This window comes from Centroberyx gerrardi, chromosome 9 (assembly GCF_048128805.1).
Source record: "Centroberyx gerrardi isolate f3 chromosome 9, fCenGer3.hap1.cur.20231027, whole genome shotgun sequence".
NCBI lineage: Eukaryota > Metazoa > Chordata > Actinopteri > Beryciformes > Berycidae > Centroberyx > Centroberyx gerrardi.
This window is the reverse complement of record NC_136005.1, coordinates 15,307,583-15,327,673: the sequence shown is the minus strand read 5'-3', so window position 1 is coordinate 15,327,673 and position 20,091 is coordinate 15,307,583. Positions and strand designations below refer to the sequence as shown.

At 45.8% G+C, this 20,091-nt stretch overlaps 1 protein-coding gene across 2 annotated transcripts in view; it reads right to left on the bottom strand.

Annotated features, from left to right (window-relative positions):
* Positions 1-20,091, bottom strand: part of ralgps2 (Ral GEF with PH domain and SH3 binding motif 2) — a 74,664-nt gene that overhangs the window by 30,161 nt on the left and 24,412 nt on the right. For both annotated transcript variants that reach the window (XM_071895589.2, XM_071895590.2), the window contains exons 3-9: positions 18,955-19,085; positions 18,184-18,291; positions 16,773-16,823; positions 8,781-8,864; positions 4,937-5,026; positions 4,744-4,836; positions 3,073-3,199 (exon numbers count right to left, since the gene is read on the bottom strand). In XM_071895589.2, coding sequence (XP_071751690.1) covers positions 3,073-3,199; positions 4,744-4,836; positions 4,937-5,026; positions 8,781-8,864; positions 16,773-16,823; positions 18,184-18,291; positions 18,955-19,014 — 613 coding nt within the window. In that variant the 5' untranslated portion in view covers positions 19,015-19,085. The remainder of the gene's footprint in view (positions 1-3,072; positions 3,200-4,743; positions 4,837-4,936; positions 5,027-8,780; positions 8,865-16,772; positions 16,824-18,183; positions 18,292-18,954; positions 19,086-20,091) is intronic.

The following is a 20,091-nucleotide window of genomic DNA, read 5'->3' as shown; positions in this document are numbered from 1 at the left end:
CTGCCAAGACGATCTAATAATTAAAGAATGTGAACAGATAAAAAAAAATGAATTGTGACCATAATGAGACTACAATGAATAACACATTTCTGTTGTTGTGAAAGGAAGAAAGCTAAAGGAAGAGAGAGGTGCGAGAAAAATCTGTAAAGGATAACAGACAGTTCTCCAAATACAGACAGAAGTATATCAAGCGAGGGATAAGAATAGATAACAGGGAGGACATAAAATGACGCAACAATCAAAGAATTTAGACATAAAATGGGTGAACAGGAGAGACGGGCGAGGATGAAAAAAGGTGAGAGAGAGGAGGAAGAGGGGGGGGGAAGCATTCCTTCCACATAAAATGCTTGAGTTTTTCTTTCCCTAAAATATATATCCTGAAATTATGGTTCCCCTCTGAACCTTTCCCTCCAAGGAGCTGTAAGTCAGAGCAGAGAAGAGCAGAGAAGAGCAGCGTGACGCAAACACCGCAGGAGGAAGAAGCTAACGTACGCGTTCAGTCTACACATTTAAGCTTACACACACACGTACACTGAAACTACGGGAACTGAGCCAACAAAACTGGCAGCTAGTCTTGATGTCACCCGTCTAAAATACAGTAAATCCATGCAGTCAGAGAGACTCCAGCCGGGCCGGGCCTTACGCTGCTGTACTGTAGGTCATGGAAACCAGTAGGGAAATGAAACCCTTAAAAATAAAAAATGGAGAGCGTCAGTTGGCTGGCTTCTCTGATCTGACACTTTGCCCCTGGTGCTTTCCATTACACTGGTTCCTCCACAGAGCTGCTTGCGCTATACCAACAGCAGCAGCACCAGCATGCTGGAGCAGATGGGAGTCGGGGGCCCTGTGCCTGCCTCTGGCCCTGTGTAGTCTCTTTCTCCATTGACACAGACCTGGCACCAAACACGCCTATTACAGCATCCACAGCACTAACACTGACTCTTAAGCAAACTGTGGTAAAATTACATCAAGGCTATCCTAAGTATTATTGAGCCATTACTTGATAGCGTACCATTCAGATATGTATAATGTCTTAGACGTAAAGGATAATGAGTTCCAAGTGTGTGTGTGTGTTTTCCTCAGTAGAACCTTGCTGTTCTGAGGGCTCTTTGTCCCACCGTGATTGGCTGGTGAACAGGAACAAGTTCATCTGAGCATTTAACAGGCTGGCGCTGTGGTGAGAGCAGACAAGAGGGGGCTGTGTCTGCCAAGCCTAATAGCAGGTCAGAGTTCACACAGTCACACACACACACACAGAGTTCAGCACAAAAGTATCACTGTGGGAAACCAATGTCTGGTGACTATGCAGCAGACACAGGGCCTTCTCTCCAGTCCTGTTATCACCACAGATAAGCATCGAGGAAGGAAGTCGGTCATTCGATCTCCGTTCCACGCGCAGAATACACAACCGCAAGGATACAAATGGAGCAAAGACACAGAAACTCTGCAGGGAGTCACAAAATACACAAAAAGATAACCAGATTACAGAACTAGACCCGCATACGGTGTGTTCAGCGCGTAGGAAAACACACATGGTAGTATTAGCCCTCTGCTGTGGGTTAAGACTTCAATTTACACCCAGAACCGGATTCAACAGGTACTATGTTTAGTAACCAGAGAGATAAACACAGTGCAGACAGAGAGACACCAGGAGACACTAACCCCAACCCAAATGTACCCATCACACCCAACACGTACGAATTGCGGCGGCGGTCTTTCATTCTTCCCGCTCATCATTCCCACTTTCTCTCGGAGGGACCCGCGGTGGATTTATGATGGAGGGGAATGTCCGAGAACAAGAGAGTGGCAGTTTCCCTCCGGTGTGCCAACTTGGCTCGCTCCAGCCGCGAGGACAGCCAGCTGGTCACACATCACACATCCACACACATCATTGACAGGCTCACAGACTGTAAGGAAACATACACACACTCTCTCTCTTTACTCCTCTCACACACACACAAATGATACAAAATAGCAGGCACACACGCAGACTCCACCCTTAAGAACAGCCAACTAGTCACACATCACCAACACGCTTACCGAACGGAAAGTCTCCCCCTCTCACCCACAAACACACGCACACACAATGAGGACATGCAGTCAAACTGGCAAATTTGTGCCATTTCACAGCATTCGCTTTGCATTTCTCTTCACGGTTTCCTAAGCTTCCATGACAGAGTACGATGGGGAAAAATGGGTGGCTACGTGTTTCTTTAATGCCACACTGGTCACCTGAGCTCTTGGTGTTTGTGCGTGTGTGTTTGTTTGTACATACTTGCTTGTCAGTTTAAGTGTCTTGAAGTTTGAATTACATAGCAGAAGCTGTGATCGGAGCCGGACGGTAAGACAAAAGGATAGTTGTAAAGGGAATCTCGAGTAAAAACAAGAACAAGCTGTACAACAATAAAACCATGAGATCACAAACACAGACGCACGTGCACACACGCATGCACGCACACACGCACAGTGAAAGTTTTCCTTGCATAACTCATTGGGGATTCCTGAGTGTTGTCACACTGTGCAGCCAAAGAAAGAAGGGCATAAATATTCGAGGCAAGGACAGAAAGAAATACTCTCAATTTCTCAATGACTCATGTGTTTGTCCCAGCTAAAAGGGACTTACAGATGTTTTATCACAGAGCTGCAAATTGACGCTGAGCACTCGCTCTCCGCAAAATAAAAACACAAGAAGGTACAAAGAGAGGCAACAGCGGTTAAGGAAAGACACAACAGACTGAAAGACAGACATTTGGTCAGAGAAACAACACACGATTAAGCCTGTGTGACTGTGGCACTGAATAAACCATGGGATTATGCCATGAGGGATATACTAAAAGAAAAAAGAAAAAAAAATTCTATTTGCAATTTTATAACAGACACACACTCAGTTTGTTTTGCAAAACCCAGACCCATGTACTTAGGTTAACCTTTACCCCCTTAATCTCAACCCATAAAGATAAGCAGCTGATAATGAGGGACCCCACAGTGCATCCTTCATAGATGAAAGTGAAGCGTGACCTTTTGGTGATGTGTGTGTGTGTGTGTGTGTGTGTGTGTGCGCGTGTGTGTTACCTAGGTATGGTATGCAAGAGACCATGCTCTGGCTGCGTATGTAGTCTCTCAGACGTTTATAATTGTCCTCTTTGGCCATCAGGTACTCGAGCCGTTCAAATGTTGCCTTGTCCTTCCGACTCAGTAACTGTGGAGAAGGAGAGAAGGAAGAGAGAAAGAGAGCGTGAGACAGAGGCGGGCGGCTTTAGCAGCTTAGCCACACAGAGGGCCTAGCAGATGTACAATGGAAAAGAGGCCTTCCAATCAAATGACTTCATCCAAGTCACCTTCATTCAGTTGAATTTACAGTAACCGAGGAGCGGAACCTAATATCCACCAAAGTGCGGCAGCAACAGTAGAAGCAGTGTCTGGATTTTACCACAGACAGAGATAAAGAGACAGAAATGGAGCAGAGAAATGAGAAATGTAGGCCGAGTGATTTTCACGCTGCAAGAAAATCAGAGTTGGCTGACGAGAGAGCACATCCAGCTGTTGTGTAAGCACAGAAGTATGCAGTTTTCCGGGTAGAGAGACAGACCGTGTGTGTGTGTATGTGTGTGTGAGTGTGAGTGTGTGTGTGTGTGTGTGAGTATGTTTGTTTGTGTGCTTGTGTGAGTGTGTGTGTCCATTTGTGAGAGGTGCAGATGTAGAGTCTATCCTTCCAAGAGGACTGCATTGCATGGTGGGAAGTTCCCCAAAGCTTGAGGACAAAGGCGAGGCAACAGTAGTGATAGCATCAGACCATCACTCTGAGGAGTCCAGCTGACCTGCTGGAATAAGAACTTCTCACTTTATTGACTGTGACAACAACTAGAAAGTACTGCAGATATCTGCAGAGATCAAGTGTGTGTGCTTGTGTGAGTGGGTGTGTGTGTGTGTGTGTGTGTGTGTGTGTGTCTTTCTGTTTCTCTAAGAGGCAGGTGTGCGATGTCCTGGCCAGCAACAGTATTCCCTGACTGGCTGAAGGAACTTCTGTGGTTTCGTGGTCTCGAGTATAAAAAATTTCCACCATTACATCAGAGCATCATTATGTCATTATGTAAGCTCTGCATCTTCAGTCAGAACACTAAAACACAGATTGGCCGCCGCTCACAAGTTTGTAGAACGGACATTAATACATAATTTGCCTTATAAAGGGTTGCAATGGAATAACTGCTTTAAAATGGCACCCCTGTTATTACTTGACCCACAGTGCAAAGTGTCCAAATGTCAGAATCTGCTGATGGCGGTATGCAGGCGCTGGGTATTTTACTGTGGGATGGGCTGGCAGCATTAAGTAATGACAAACAGGGATGCTGCCATTTTTAAACACCTCAACCAAGGAAATGTCCAGATGAACATGGTCCACTGATGCAATATGTAGCTTACAATGTGAGGAGAGTATATATTTTAAGGTTTTCTGGTGAAGAGTTTTCTGAATATTCAAAATAATGCTTCATCTTTGTTTAGTTCCCTGCAGTCTGTCATTCACTTACTTCTTCTGTAGACTGCTCTTGTATTGCCTGCTCTCATATACTCTGACACACATACGTACTAGTGCACACAGGCGCAGACACACACACACACACACACACACACACACACACGCACGCTCTGGTCCTCAGAGTTCGGGATGTACTTGTTCCATTTCTTGTTTATTCCTTGTTTTTTCCTGTTTATTGAAAGCACTTCAAAAAGGGTAAATACACTTACCGCCCATGTCTTGGTAAGTCTGAAGATGGGAGCGCTTTGCAACCCCGACACCACAGCCATGACCGCATGGAGGTTGTTCATGTCACACAGTTTCTGCAAGGAGTAAAAATGCATAGAGGTATAAGTCGAGTTTACAATAAAGCCATTTATAACGACTAAACAAAAACATCATGTTCTGCGTGCACGTGTCTACCTTGGCAGTACGGATGTAAAGACTCAGCACCTCAGCTCGGATCTTCAACGTCTGTGCAAGGAGGATCTCCCGTACCACCCAGAAACTCGTCTAGATAACACACACACACACACACACAGAGATTATGGTGCCGGGCAACACTCTCAAACTCACCAAAAAACAGACAGCGCTGCAGCACCTGGGCCATATTGCAAAACCCCATGAGACACCAAGTTTTGTCCTGCATGTGTTACGTTCTTCAAAGCGCAATGAGGATTTAAGGTATGTATAAAGAGAGACAGGGAGTTCTGCCCCGTTAAACCTCCAGACTTTGAGCCCAAAGCCAAGGCCTGCAGACAGTCAGGAGTAGTTTGGGCTGAAAGCAGCATCTAGCTGAGCAGGAGAGCACAGGGCAGAGGGCTAACGGGAACGCTCCATCAGGTCAGATCGGCCGACTAGAAGTCAGCACTTGAGGAAAAACAAGAACTTCAGAGGAAAATTCAACGGATTCCAACTGATTACACAACAGATACACACAATAACTCCTGATATGTCAGCCGAGAGAGGAGGAAAGTGTGTGTCTACATGCATTCAGAGCGCTTGGCCAGTCCAAGAGTGATGTCTGAAGAAATCTGTCTCTTAGGGAGAATGCTGGTAAGCCAAAATGCTGATTATACACACACAAAAACACAGACACACACAAGCACACAGGCCAGTCAGTGAATCAATCAGTGTTTAGGCTCTTGGGAGAGAGGGAATGGAAAGAGGAAAAGGAGAAGAGTGGGGGAAGAGAGGAGGTAATGGGAGGGGAAGGTAGTTTCACCCCCATAGGGCTCTGAGGCTTTTCAAAGCCCACAGCTGTCTGCACATCGTGTTCCTGATAAGACCATCTCACACAGACTGACCATCTCCGCTTTCTGCTATAATGGAGACCCGCATCTATCTCCTTCACTTTCCTTATTATTTTCTTACGTTTCTCCTTGCCTGTCCTTCCTCTCTGTCTAGGCTGAGTGAGTATGTGTTTGATAGATTCGCTCTGGCTGTGTGGTACAGCATTCCAGCCCTAAAGACGGAGAAATCTTGCTGTGCTCTGTGTGTGTGTGTGTGTGTGTGTGTGTGTGTGTGTGTGTAGGGTCGGTGGCGTGCTGCTCTGTGGTTTTTTTACAGTCTTGATGCACCTGGTCTTGCCTACCTTTTCCTGGAAACGGGCCCAAGACATGTTTTTATTTCAGAGAAGAGGCGAGGAACCAGGGAGTGAACAGATAAATTAACTCTGTTTCTCTCTCTCTCTCTCCCCCCTCCCTCTCCTTCTCCCTCACTCTATCTCAACTACATTTAATCTATGCAAATATCTCCAGGAAATAGAGCCAGATGTGCCTAATTTTCACCATCTGTCACAGGGTAATCTGCAGAGGAGTGGAGGGAACTGATGAAAATGGACAGGAGGGATAAAGACACACAGGTAGTGAAACCTGACTTCCATTGACTTTTCCAACTCTAATTCTCGTCTTGAAACGGTGACCTCATATGAAGAAGCTGCTCCCATTCCCAAGATAAAGAACTCTCAAACACTTTGCTGCTGTCACATCTGCCTTCCACCCCCGGTTCACGGCAGACAGGAGTTTCCAATGAGTATAAAAACACAGTGCAGACTCCAATCTGGGAGTAAAACATGCTGCAGCATCACATTTAGTCCTCCCAGCGGTCTAACTTTATATCCACGGTCAATTTGGACAAAGTTTTGTCATGGATGTCTCTCAAATTCACTGTACCGGCGGGGTTCATTACAGAGCATGTGTCCCTGTCTGTCTTGGCCGGCATGCGTGTGTGTGTGTGTGTGTGTGTGTGTGTGTGTTTTGCCATTGCAGCCTCCAGTGGCCAGTAAAGTGTTTGAACAGGGTCAAGACAGCACTGCGATGAGATCACTCAACTGTGACGGCAGTGCTACACATAAGTGTTTGTGTGTGACTGAGTGAGGGTTGGGGAAACTCTAAGTGTGCAGTTAGAGTCTTGTCTTTACAGATCTCGTACATATCCACAAGCAGACATCACGTCTTTAGGGTTGTGTTTATGAGCGCATAAAGGCCTCCAGGTGGGGCTGCACGGCCTCAGCTGTACAATAATCATAAATAAGCGGAAGCAGGCGAATCCAGCCGCCATGCGATCGCCGTGGATTGGCTTGTTTAATGGCCTGAGGGGAGGAAGGGAGGGGAGGGAGGGAGTGGGACAGAGGAGTTTACAAGGAGATAGGGGACTACAGCTGGACTGAGTGATGGACTCGGGGTGAGGTTGGGACTGTGTGTGACCCCTGACCTGCTTCACGCCTGTGGAATGTTGTGGAGAATTTACAGGACCAACAGACCAGAATGACCCAGAAGTGATTGGTACCATGTAAGGCTTGGACAAATGGGCTGGAAGTACTGAAGCAAAAAAACCCGGCTAGAAAAGTCACTCCAGTGTGCGGGACAACACCACTGTATTCTCTAAACACCCCATCAGCTTCCCTTCTAAATCGCCCTGCAACCATTTCAATATCATAAGCCTATGAGCCTTAAATTCACACCCTCAGTTATCCCACCTGCAGCCTGTTTTATTTATTTCTCCCATTCATCCCTTCGCTCCCTCACCCTTGTCGAACCATCCACACCCTTCAATCCTTCTTCAACTGCTCTCTGACTGCACATAGAGCTGTAATTTATATTTATGAAGTGTTATCTATAGTCTAGAGTAAATCATATGCCTTGCACTGTCCCTTTGCTCTGTATGGGAGGTCCTGTTCACCCTGTAACCATGTGTGTCAGTATGTACTGTGTTACTACTGTAAGCAAGTTGCTGATTTGTCTCTGCAAAAACAACACAAAGACAAATTCCTGTGCATTCATCATAATGGGCAAATGAAGTGACTCTGACTTATTCTCTCCTTGCCGCCTACTAAATGGACTCGCCAGTTCTCTTCTCCTCTGCTGGCTCCCAGAACATGATGCCAGCAAAACAAGAAGTGAAGGAAGGGGAATATGGCTTCGGCTCATTCTAAGGAGCTGTCTGGGACTCTCCATCCTCCCGCTCCAAGTCCCATTATTCAAAAAGCTCATTTTCCTTGGCTCCCAACAGCTGAATGTGTGTAGCTAACATCTTGAATCGCCGTTTGGGATCTGCCATACACGGGGAAGTTTCCACAGCAACACATTCTTGTTAGATAATCTCATATTTATACTGGAGGGCAGTAAACTGGGTCTTAAAGGGGCCTGGCAGAGAAACTGGAGGGGGATTAAAGGGTACAGCTGCCCCTTGCGTCATTACCCAGAACTTCTTGTTGGTGACTTCACAGGGCACGGAGAGAGCGTGCCATACACACCCAAACACACACATTTGAAAATGCTCCAACACGTGCTGCACCTTCACTCAAAAGCACATTAATTACTTCATGTATGCCTGAACCGAGGGCCAGATAAGGACAACGTGCTGTGAAAGAACCTGCCTTCCTTTCAGATCTGGGTTGCCTGGGGTGTATTTATGAAGCATATGACTGGCAGGGGGGAGATGTGGAGATTATTAGGAGCTGTGAATCAGGATGTCTACACATCATGTTCCCGACTGGAGGCGTTCGAGTTCTGCCATGACAGCCAGGGCTTCAAAAACAATGATTTTTGATGATTTGGTACTTGGAGGATGGAGGGAGAGGAGACGATGGAAAGAGGATCTGTGATCTCCCCATTCCTACTTGGCCAAGGGTCATAAATTTTGAACACTCCAAAAGGAGCTGTTTTCTCTCTCTTTACTCGCCTTTTGGGGGAGACTTGAGGTCGAGGTGAATGAGATTTGGGTACACACTGAGTGGTGTGTGTGTGTTTCAAGTGCGTCTCACCTGGTTGAACCTGCGAGTGAAGGCCACAGCATTCGGGGCAGAGCTGTGCTTCTCCTTCTTGTTCCAGCCACAGCTTGACAGCTCCTGAAAACAAACAAACAGCCAGAAATTTACATTACGCACAGAGACATCCTGCCGTTTTGAACACGTCAGCATTTCACTGAATGTACTTAACAGTCTGCTCAGAGTTCACTCAGTGGGAAGTGAAGGGGTGGCAGAGAGCAGGGGCATGATGTGAGAGGGAGAGGGAGAGAGAGCGAGAGCGCGAGAGAGAGAGAGAGAGAGACTCAGAGATATCAAGATAACAAAGAATGGCCGCAAAAACAAACCAGAAAGGTCTATGCAGGATTGAATTCTCCCCCAGTGTAAAGCTGTGTTCTCATTACTACATTAGAAACTAAGGATTACTAAACTATGGACTGATGCTGCTCATTTAAGTACAATTTTGTAGAACCAAGTCAAAGCTTCATGTCTAGGCTATATTTTTTAGATCATTGTTTAAAAATCTTAAACCAGTGTAAAAATATTTAGAATTTGAATCCAAAAATCTGTTTTTGTAAGAAAATAGTATCATACGAATGATAATTACGCTACTACATACTACTCCTATGCCAAGTAGCAGCACCAGCAGTAGTAGTAGTAGTAGTAGTAATAGTAGTAGTAGTAATCTCAATATAATTTTTAAGGGGAATTGATTTTGGAACCGTAATGCAGAAAACCCCCAACAACACCCAGGCAAACTCATTTCTGGCCATCAGAGTACCAGGCTGGACTGAGTTTGGCCTCAGCTGCCTTCCTCAGCGGTGATGAGGTAGAGATGGAGACCACACAGACGCTGCGAGGGGAACCCAGACCCTCCTTTGGCCCCAGCAGGCCGCTCAGAGGCCAGGGACACTGACGTAACAGTAGGAAAAATGTTGTGCAAGCTCCTCTCCTAGGTCCTGCCAGCCCGGCCGGCTCAGGCTCCGATGTGAAACAACTGAATCAGGCTGCAACTCCCCCACACAATACCCCCTCTGAGACCAACTGTCTGGAAGCAACAGCCTCCACCAACTGCTCACAGCTCCCCAAGCCCAGACCGCATTAGGACGGCTCCATGCAAAGGAGATGTCATGCTCATTCAAGTGTGAGTGCGTGTGTGTGTGTGTGTGTGTGTGTGTGTGTGTGTGTGTGTGTGTGTGTGTGTGTGTGTGTGTGTGTGTGTGTGTGTGTGTGCATTTGTTAGAGCCAGCCAGTGGGGGTAAAGAAGCTACATATCGAATACAGATGTTAAAAGCAGACATTTGAGCGGGGGCGAGGTGATGCCTCTGGGTCTGTGCTGGCTGAGTCAGGAGGAGGAAAATGGAAGGAGTGGAGGGGAAAAAGGAGGACAGTGGGGGGAAGATGAAGGGGACAGTGGTAGACTGTCAAAAGTCCACACTGTAGGAGACCCAACAGCAGTGTTTTCAGTGAGGTTTGGTAGAGTGTGAGGAGTCGCCTCTCTGGTTGACCCAAATCTACACAGAATGTGAGTTTGAGTGTGTTTTCCACGTCAGGAGAAGCAGAGAGTAGCCGAATCAGCGGGTAGGAAGCTCTCGCCTGTCTCACCGTTGAGAACCCATCGTTTATTTAACATCGGCCCTTTTTTAAATAAGCGCCTGCCATCTTGTCAATCATTCTCCCCTCTGTCTTCCACACTGCTGATGATTCCCAGACAAAGATGTTCCACAGTGAGTGGGAGGTGTATTTGTGTGTGTGTGTGTGTCTGTTTGTCTCACAGTTCAGACCACTACCTGACCACCCAGGTAGACTGTAGACCTGAGGAGAGGCGCACAGACTGTCCTATGTCTGTCTCTCTCGCAAAGACCACACTATTTCAACAAATCACACAACACTGGACCACCTAGGCCCGTTTTCCGAGGTGAGAGGAGCCTCCTCGTGATCCTAATCTATGCCATCTATCCATCTCACCGATTTTGACCAAACAGTAAGGGTTTGAAGTAAGATGTTGTGGCTAATTCAGTAATACTCTGTTTTCTTCAAGAGTTATTGTGTAATAACCAAGGCCAGTTGCCTCATTTGTGGAATCAACGGGGAAGTGATCCACAGGCTATCCAAAAGTCGTTAAGACTTTATTTCCTTTATTTTCTTTGACTTTATAGTCTCATTTCACACTGAGGCATTAAAAACTACAGGCACCATTTAAAAATCTGACAGCAGCCGAGTCTTTAGAGAAAGGCTTTGACGAGGCAGCTCTGGTAAGGAGAGGATTTTAAATGCTGCAGTAAAGAGCGCAGTAAAAAAGGCCGCTCCGCCAAACCACAGACAGCCTGTCATTTCCACATGCTGGCCCAGCTGAGCAGCGTTTTCATTAAGACTGAGTCCTATGGGGCTGCTAGAAACTGGCTGTTTTATCCACACTGTTGGGTACGTATAGTCAACATGAGGGCTGGCAAGGACAACTAACCTCAACTCTGGTTGAACCTTTAACTGAGATGCAACTTGTAATCCTTAACAAATAACAAATGATAGGGCAAAAAGGGCAAAAAGAGCTTAACAGCTACATTTAGTCTAAGCTCTCTTGCCATTTTGTGTTAGCCCCAACGTGGAGATCATTGATTTCCACTGTTATCCATTCACTCCACTTTGGTTTAAAGCAAGTGTAGACTATATTCTACTTCTGCATGTACATTATGAGGAGTATTACATAAACAAAGTCACAGGCTGAATAAACTAACCAGCTGCAGCCAGGCCACAAACTAGGATGATCTAATGTGAGATACCACAGCCATTCCTCTTGTTTTTGTGTACATGGTGAATGGAAAGCTGAAGTGCAGAGATCATTGGGAACATTAGGGAGAGGCCACAGGGAAACACTGGGAGGGACGATAAAGATGAGGAGCAGGGTGGAAAGGAGGATGACGAGGAAGAAACGGAGAAGGGGAGCAAGTGAGACCGAGCGAGAAAGAAAGCAAATTGCAAGAGAGAGGGGAGATTGTGGAGTGAGATTTACTGAGGTTGACAAAGAGTGTAATGGAAAATCTGTGCAGTTCTGCCTGTGCCAGATCTGTACTTTAGCTTGATGTGAGGCAGGGGAACCCTAATCTGATTGCCAGGGTTATTCCTCTGGGTGTACAGTGCCACTGGCCTACAGATTTACCTGTGCACTTTTCATACCATAACATTACCCGCTCTCTAGCTGTGTGTGTGTGGGGGGGTTTGTGCGGCCTTATCCCCTTCCCCCAAGAAAAAGAAAAGTAATTCAGGCCAATGACATGGATCGTTCCCTCTGTCAGACAGCTCTATAGACTCTGGCAGGGGCCTACAAGCCTGAGCGGCAGCCTCCATTACCTTGTTGTGTACACCATGGATAAAATTACTTTTCCAGGGGCTCTCCTTTATTACATGTAGTGTATGTAATTCTTACAGGAGCACAGAACATATGTCAAGGCTCGTGAACAGAAACTAGACAAACAAAATGTGCAGGCTACAGCTAGACATAAACACCTACACTCAGACATTCCGCCAAAGGTAATGCAGTCCGGGCCCCTACTGAGAAACTGTATGTGACTTTCACATTTCACATCTCAGTTTCAGTTTCAAATGTCTGCAAACTGAGTGTTTGGGTGAATGTTTTTAATTTCACAATCAATGCTGGATGTCATTAAGATTGCAGGTGAGTCAGGGCGTCAGCGTGTGAATTGTTTCCTGTTCCAACTATGGGTCGTCTGGGTCATCATCATCATCATCTCTACGACTCAGCTAAGACCTTCAGTCTGCTCCGAGGATTTCCATGGTGGGCGCTCACACATCTGAGGAACTGACATACTTCTCAGCGGTACGTAAAAGGCAATTCGATGCCTATTCCCTGAGAGCCGAAACAAGACCTGCCAGTCAAAGCCACTAAATTACTTCCTTGGCTGTTGTCATGACCGTGTGCTAAAAACAAAGACGATTCTCCCCCTTTCCCTCTCCATCCCTCGATCTCCCTCTTCCCCTCTACCTCCATTTCATAAACAGCCAGCTGCGAATCATCAGCGGCATGTCTCATTACGAAACGCGAAGCACTGAGAGAGACAGAAAAAGGGAAAAAAAAGGAAGAGATAAAAGGGTGAAAAATGCCCTTTGCTGTTCTCTTATTCCATCCCAACCGCTCTCCACTTGCTCTCCTTTCCCTTACACATCTTTCACTCTCTCCAGCTCTCTTCTCAGCTGGTCTATCCATACTGTAATGAGGCGGCATCCAATCTAGCTCACGCTTTCTAAACAGAACCAGACCTCGGCTAGAACTACCCATTAGTAATCCCTGCCTCATAAATTTAGATGAAAGAAAAAGCTTCAGCTGCATGTTTTCCACAGCTCAACAAGTCCCCCAATTTCTCCTCTCCCCTCCTCCTCCCTATGATCCATCTTGTCATTTAATGGCTTTTCAGTTTGCAGACCAACAGCCAAGAAACATGTCGGAGATTCATTTGGGGGGTGTAGATTATATGTCGGTCTGCGCTCTAGATTATTGTACGAGACCAAAAGAATTGACTTCTGGAGTTTCCATCAATCATACCTGTACTCCAAACAGAACACAGGATACGATAAAGCATCGAAGGCTCTCTGCTCAACAGATCACTGTCAATTTCCCACTCTTTTATATAAACCGGGAATATTACGGAGTGCTGATGAAAGTCTGTCGCGTATAGGAAGAAAATCATAACAAGCCTCGTACACGGGAATGTCCTATCTGCTGACACTTTGTAGCATCATCAAAGGCAGATGTGTTTAGATTCGGTGTTCAACATGGCAGAAGTTTTTCTTGTCATACATTTTTTAGAACTGTAAAAGAAAGTGATTTTGTTAAAAAACAGATGTCAGTGTGCAGGATTTACTGAGTTTGAGTATGATGAAAGGTTTTCACCAATATTGTACTTGATTCATGGACCAAAGATTACCTGGAGCATTAAAACACCTTGTTCAGAAATCCATTTTTGACACCCCTCTCTCTTAAACAATTAATTGCAGCCTCTGCGATTTGGAAATTGCAGAAGTTCATATTGCAATTTTGATTTTTGTTCGATTAATTGTTCAGCTCTTGCAGACAACACAATGCTCCAGACATGAAGTAACACAGGTCAAACCCTGAGCTTCCGTACCCGGCTCTTAACTGTCAGGGTCATTTTGCAGGTTTGACTTGACTTACCCGGGACTTACTGGGGCCTTTCCAGTATGAAAAGGGTATTACAAACACTGGCCTCTCCAGTCTGCCACTATCCAGCCTTTTCCCTACTAAGAAGGAGAAGGATAGTGAGCGTGAACTATCCTTCCTGCCCAGAGGGGTTGGCCAGATTTAACCCATCTCCTCTCACTCTTGCAAACATTGGTCTCTCCATCTACGTGTAATCTTTTATCGCTGTTGCGACGTGACCTATCCCTCCTCGTACGGAGGGGCTGGCCAGACCTTCCAGGCTCCCCTCCATACATCTGCTCCATGTCAGTGCTGGAACACTTGACTTAACGAGATCCTCTGTTCTACCGCAATCACGTCTGGGGCAATCGCTCCGGCTCATGCCAGACTGTCTGTTTATGCTTCATACACACATGTAAAACTTTTGTAAACACAACCACACATAATCATGTTTGGACACTCCGTCTCTCTCTCTCAGTCTCTCTCACACACACACATATTATATTGAAACTGTTATGATGTGTTTATGGAGAGAAGAAAAATAAAATCTTAAACGCAGATACTACCAGGCCAAGTCATAGCTAGTTTATGGCAACTTCAACTATTTCAAGAAGTTAGTACAGTTATTATGGAAATTACTGCAGTCTTGGGAGACCAATATAATACCAGAAACATTAGAGCAGCTCAAACATAAAAGTCCGCTGATACAAGAACTTGTATTTAAGTCGTGCAGACGGCAACGTTTCCATTATACACTAATAAGACTTAAGGGCAAGCTTAGTTAGCGAACTCTGCTGTAAGGGCATGCATAAAGCGTGCAGTAAAAACATTTTTTAATCACTGTGACCACAGACCAGAAGCACTTGGAAGCGATCTGTTGGAAAATCTGATCCTTATGTTGTTCGTTATTATGCAAAATGTTAAGAGATGTCAACTTTAATCACTTTAAGAGCATCTGGGCATGTCAGAGGTTGGTAATGCTTGGAACTCTACTGGAGATATCCGACCCAAAATTGACTCCTTCACATCTATTTTACAGATCACATCATGGAAAATGACACATTCGTTGCCTTCTGCATTTCCCCCCCCATCTGAAAAAAATGACAGTGCCAATACCAAAATATTTTTCCATAATGATATCTCAATTAACTCTAATGAGTACTGAAAGTAACTGCTCTCCATTTGTTTGCGAGCCCACCTTGGACTACCGCTTGTGTGTTCATGTATATTTCAGCATTGTAACATGGCATTTAAAGGGTGTTTAAAAGTTTAAAAAAAAATGGCTGTGAGACAGTAAAAACACTATTGTACCACTCAAGGATCCAGCCAAGTTATTCAATATTTTCCTATTCAGTCAAAGAACAGAGTGATACAGCAGGAGCACACACACACATACACACACACACACCTGTTTTTCCCATCCTATGTCTGAGGGGCAAGGAGACTGACAGCAGTGGAAACTCCAGTTGAGTTCAGTTCAGTCATGGCTGTGTAGCTTTTTTGAGGGAGCGCTCAGAGACAAAAGCACAGTGAGAGCAGGAAGAGCCTCTCTGTCCCTGCCAGGATGCTGCTGGGTCACTCTGCATACTGTACACTCTGCTCCTTCTCCCCCTCCAGACCGCAGCCTTCATCTCCTCGTCAGCCGCCCCCTCACTCAGACCGATGTGCGCATCAAGCTCTGTTCCAAACGAACACCCCCTCCCCCATTTCCCCTGCATCTTTCCTCTGTCCCACTTCAAATCCCCCCATGGATCTCACCACCTATAGTCCTCCTCAACAACTCGAACCACATCCCTGCCCCACCGACTCTCTTCTCTGTCCTGAACTGTCCTTACCGTTCTTTCCCACAACGCTACGCTGGACCTGAATGCAGGGGCAGATTTTCATGAGGCTTATAAACCCCATTCAGTCGGTCAGTCATTCTGCAGTCAGTCAGACCAGACAGAATACGGGCCATGTTAGCATTAATAAATCCCTCAGTAGCCTCAGTGTGGACCAGGCCCAGCAGAGTTAAGACGTGGAGGCTGGAGTCCAGACAGCTTCAGTGCCTTCTCAGTGGGGAAACATTAAGTATCACTGCTCAGAGATTTTAATCTCTGTTCTTTTCCATTACTCAGACACAACAAGTAATAAAACAAAAACTCAAAGAAAATCAAGCTAAACTATTCTAAAAGACACCCTTCATTGTGTCAAAGGGGCATTATTGTTTAAATTGAATCATAAAATGGTTCTGGAATTGATATGAGGCCATGCCAGAGGAGTGTGTGTGCTGTTAGCTGAGATTGACACAAGCCAGTGTTGCAGGCCTGAAACAGCAGGAGCCAGGCAGTGCAGCAGCACACTGAGCTGTGGTCTGTGTGCTGCATTTATAAGCCCACGGTGGCCAACCTTAAACACAGGTTATCCATGACTGCTGTCAGATCCGGCCTAACAGGCCGAAAGAGAAGAGACACGAGCTTACACTGGCTCTCACTGAGGCCACGGACAAGGTGTGTGAGAGTGAGTGAGAAGCTGAGAGAGAGAGAGGGTGTGTGTGTGTGTGTGTGTGTGTGTGTGTGTGTGTTTGCAGAGGGGCTAAGTCATCCTAACTTGAAAACACATGTAAAGAAGAAACAGCCAAGTTTAATGATTTGAGCAGATGTGAAGGTGATAATTGCATGGCTCAGTCTTAACTGTACTCAATTGTGCAATCAATCCCCAAACAATAAAGAAGTGTTTGTGTTTATCTAAAGCCAGCAAAAGCCAGTAATTCAACAGCTCAATACACACACACACACACACACACACACACACACACACACACACACACACACACATATACTTCAATGGCTGCTCACCTCTGGCTGGATGGCTTTGAACACAGGAGCATCCATGAGTGTAATCTGGCCCTGGAGGAGAGAAAACACAACAGCCGTTAGGACCACTATGTTCAGGTCGGGTCACACTGACTCTTTAACATTAGTCGCAATGCCCAAAATAATCATATAACCAGAAAACCATCACATTGGACAGGTCACAAAGATCAGGCTTTGTAGGTATATTCCACAAAATATTGTGTTTTTCTGACTGTGGACTCTATCCCAACTGATATTCACCAAACTGAAAAATGAGCATTCAATTCAAAGCATTCAGTTTGAAAAGTTCATCTGGTCTTCTCTAAAAGGGTGCAGGGAATCAACCCCGTTTGTTCTGGGAAAGGTCCTTTGACCAAAATGTCAGTCAAGAGAGGTTACAGAAGTGATGTGTGTGTGTGGGAACCTTTTGTCTTCATAGGCTTTGTCTTCTCTGCTTCGAGCAAGGGGCTCCACCTTTGCTGTGACAGTGTGCATCACTCAAGACACTGTACTGCGTCGAGTGTTGAGAGGGCCTGCCCATGTCTGCTCATTCTGTGTTGGCTAGATGGGCGTCAAATTTCAATGACATGCTCACTCAACCTGAATTTATGTGAGCAAAGGCCTGAGTTCAGAGACTCAAAACTCATTCTGACGCTCGCTGAGTATTTTGATACTTGATATTTGATAAAAAACTTTTAGGTCATGTTATTTTAACTTCAACACGCTGAAATGAGGAAAGCAGAGGACTGGATATTAAACATGCAATTCATCTTCAAGTGGCTTGAACAACCAGGTGGCTTGTTAACCAGACGTGAACCCGAAAGACAGGACTTCTCTGTGGGAGTACAGAGAGAAGTCCAGCCTGTCTGGAGCCAGAGCTTGGAGGGCAGAGAGGATAGAGAGTGCCCTCTTGTGGTTGAGTTGGGTAGAGCGAGGGATAAGCATCAAAGCTCAAAGCATGAAGATCAGTCTACAGACAATCAATGAAGAGAAAAAGAAGCTTAAATTTGAACCGTTATGGGATAATCCTGAGCACCATTACTGCTCACAAGGTAAGGCTCATTCCACAGTAACGTGACTCCTGTTCAGTGCCATCATGGAAAGTTTGTGCAGAGCCAGCCAGGGAAATCCATCAGTGTCTGCTGGGTACTGCCAAGCATCATCAATTATTACTGATCCAAACTCTGACCCCATTTCCTCTCTATCATTCCATCCCCTCCTGTCTCAAATCTGCACATCTCATTTGCGCTTACTGAAATGTTTCATTTTCAAACAGTCAGACATGCAGTTTAAATAGACAAAGACAAACAGAGAGACAGAGTGAAAGACACTATCTCTCTCTATCTCTTTCTCTCTCACACACACACACACACACACACACACACACACACACACACACACACACTTAACTTACTGCATATTCTTCAGGAGTGACCTTCAGGACATCAAACACAACAGCATCAAAACTCTTCTTCAGCTCCGAAGAAGCCTTATCACTGAGAGACTCTGAGCTGCTGCTCTTCTGGAAGAGGACACACACACACACACACACAGTGAACAGTTGAGGCTAACATTCTGCCATAAATACTGCCTTCTAACCAGCGGATGGAAAATTGAATATCAAGGGCAAACAAACAGTTCAGGGAAACAAGGATTGATGGCTGTGTCGTTTTAAACAAGTGCACTAGCGCATTGTAGATGCTCAGGTGGAGGGGTGGAGGGGTGTTGGAGGGGAGGGGTGGGGTGTGGTGGAGGGGTGGGTGGGGGTTATGCATGGTTGGTGTTAACAGGTGGAGTTTTTAAAGTCAGCGTAGTTTCACTCACTCCAAAGTGCTGTGGTAGCACAGCGTTGCTATAACTGAGAGGATCGCTGAACAAAATATTTAATTCATGCGCTGACTCAGCCACTACAGTACAGAATATCCCCAAGCTACTTCCTGGTGTGTGTGAACGCACCGTGCACCAAGACAGAGCTGGCTCATGCTTGTGTGATTTCTACTGTACGAGCACGCACTGTATTGCCCTTATGCAGGGCGCTCACTGTGCATTGCAAAACACGTTATGTACGAATGAACAGACGAACAAACAAACAACTGAACACACATAATCCTATAAATGTGCAGCGTGTACAAGGTGAAGCCTGAAGACAGTGTGAAGACGCCTGACATGTGGGCGTGGCCCTCACCTCCGAGACTGTGGCAGCGGCGGTGGTGATGCTTGATTGGCCATTAGGGAGGTCCATCATTCCCACACCATCTAGCTTTACCGCAGGAGACCATTCATCATCCTCAGCTGCAGCAAAGCCCGCCCGGCCCTCTGGACACACAAACACATGGACAGACACACACACACACACACACAATGAGATACAGTGAGCAAGTTACTATTATCACCTGCACGCACAGCAGACTGATCACTCAAGCTTGTACCAGCAGCACCACCTACTGGTAAAAACAGGACTGACAGTTGATTGGATAGAAAGTATTCATCTCAGGTTCACTTCATTTGCTTCTAGCTCGTCTCATGAACTCATCTAATTCATCTGCAGGGAATTGGTTACGATTAAACTGGAGATGGTAGTGAAAGTGCTGATGGGTCTCTGAATGTCCCAGCAGGCCTGTGCATGGCATATGCATGGCCTCTCTCACAACATGCCATTCACTACGCACAAGGGAGGACAGAACAGAAGGAGCTTAGCCTCGGCATTAGGAAGAGATCCTCTGTGTGCTGTGGATTGGGGAAAGTAGTTGTCAGTGTGAGCCGTATCACAAAACGGCTTAAAGCAGTCACTAGAAGACGACCTGCTGCCAGTCAGTGACTCTCCACACTCTCCAGGCTGAAGCTACTAATGGCAGGAAAGTTTTTTGTTTTTGTCTACTGGCAACAGAGAGTGGTAGAATACATCGTGAAATTCACCAGCCACTCAATAGATTTCACCAGCCAACATGAGTTTTAGAAAGAGGACATGCAAGCTGGTGGAATTGACAAAATTACCAGGCACAGACAAATTTAACCCACACTTGGCTGGTAGCTAGTGCTTATTTCCCAATTTGAACCTGCTGTATGACTATTATGGATGGATGGAAACAGTGACAGACAGCAATGAAACAGACAGTTATAACCTGGACTAGAGTGAATTTGTGCGTCATGGATGCAAGACTGGAGGCTAGAGTTCAAGTTCAAGTCAAATTTCTTTGCATCCACTGGGAATAACTTCTTATGAGAATGACACTTAAATCATTTCAACATATTCTTATCTGCTCTGCACTGGAAACACAGGAATTGTTGTCTTTCCCTCTTTACTCCAGCAACTGCAGTCTTT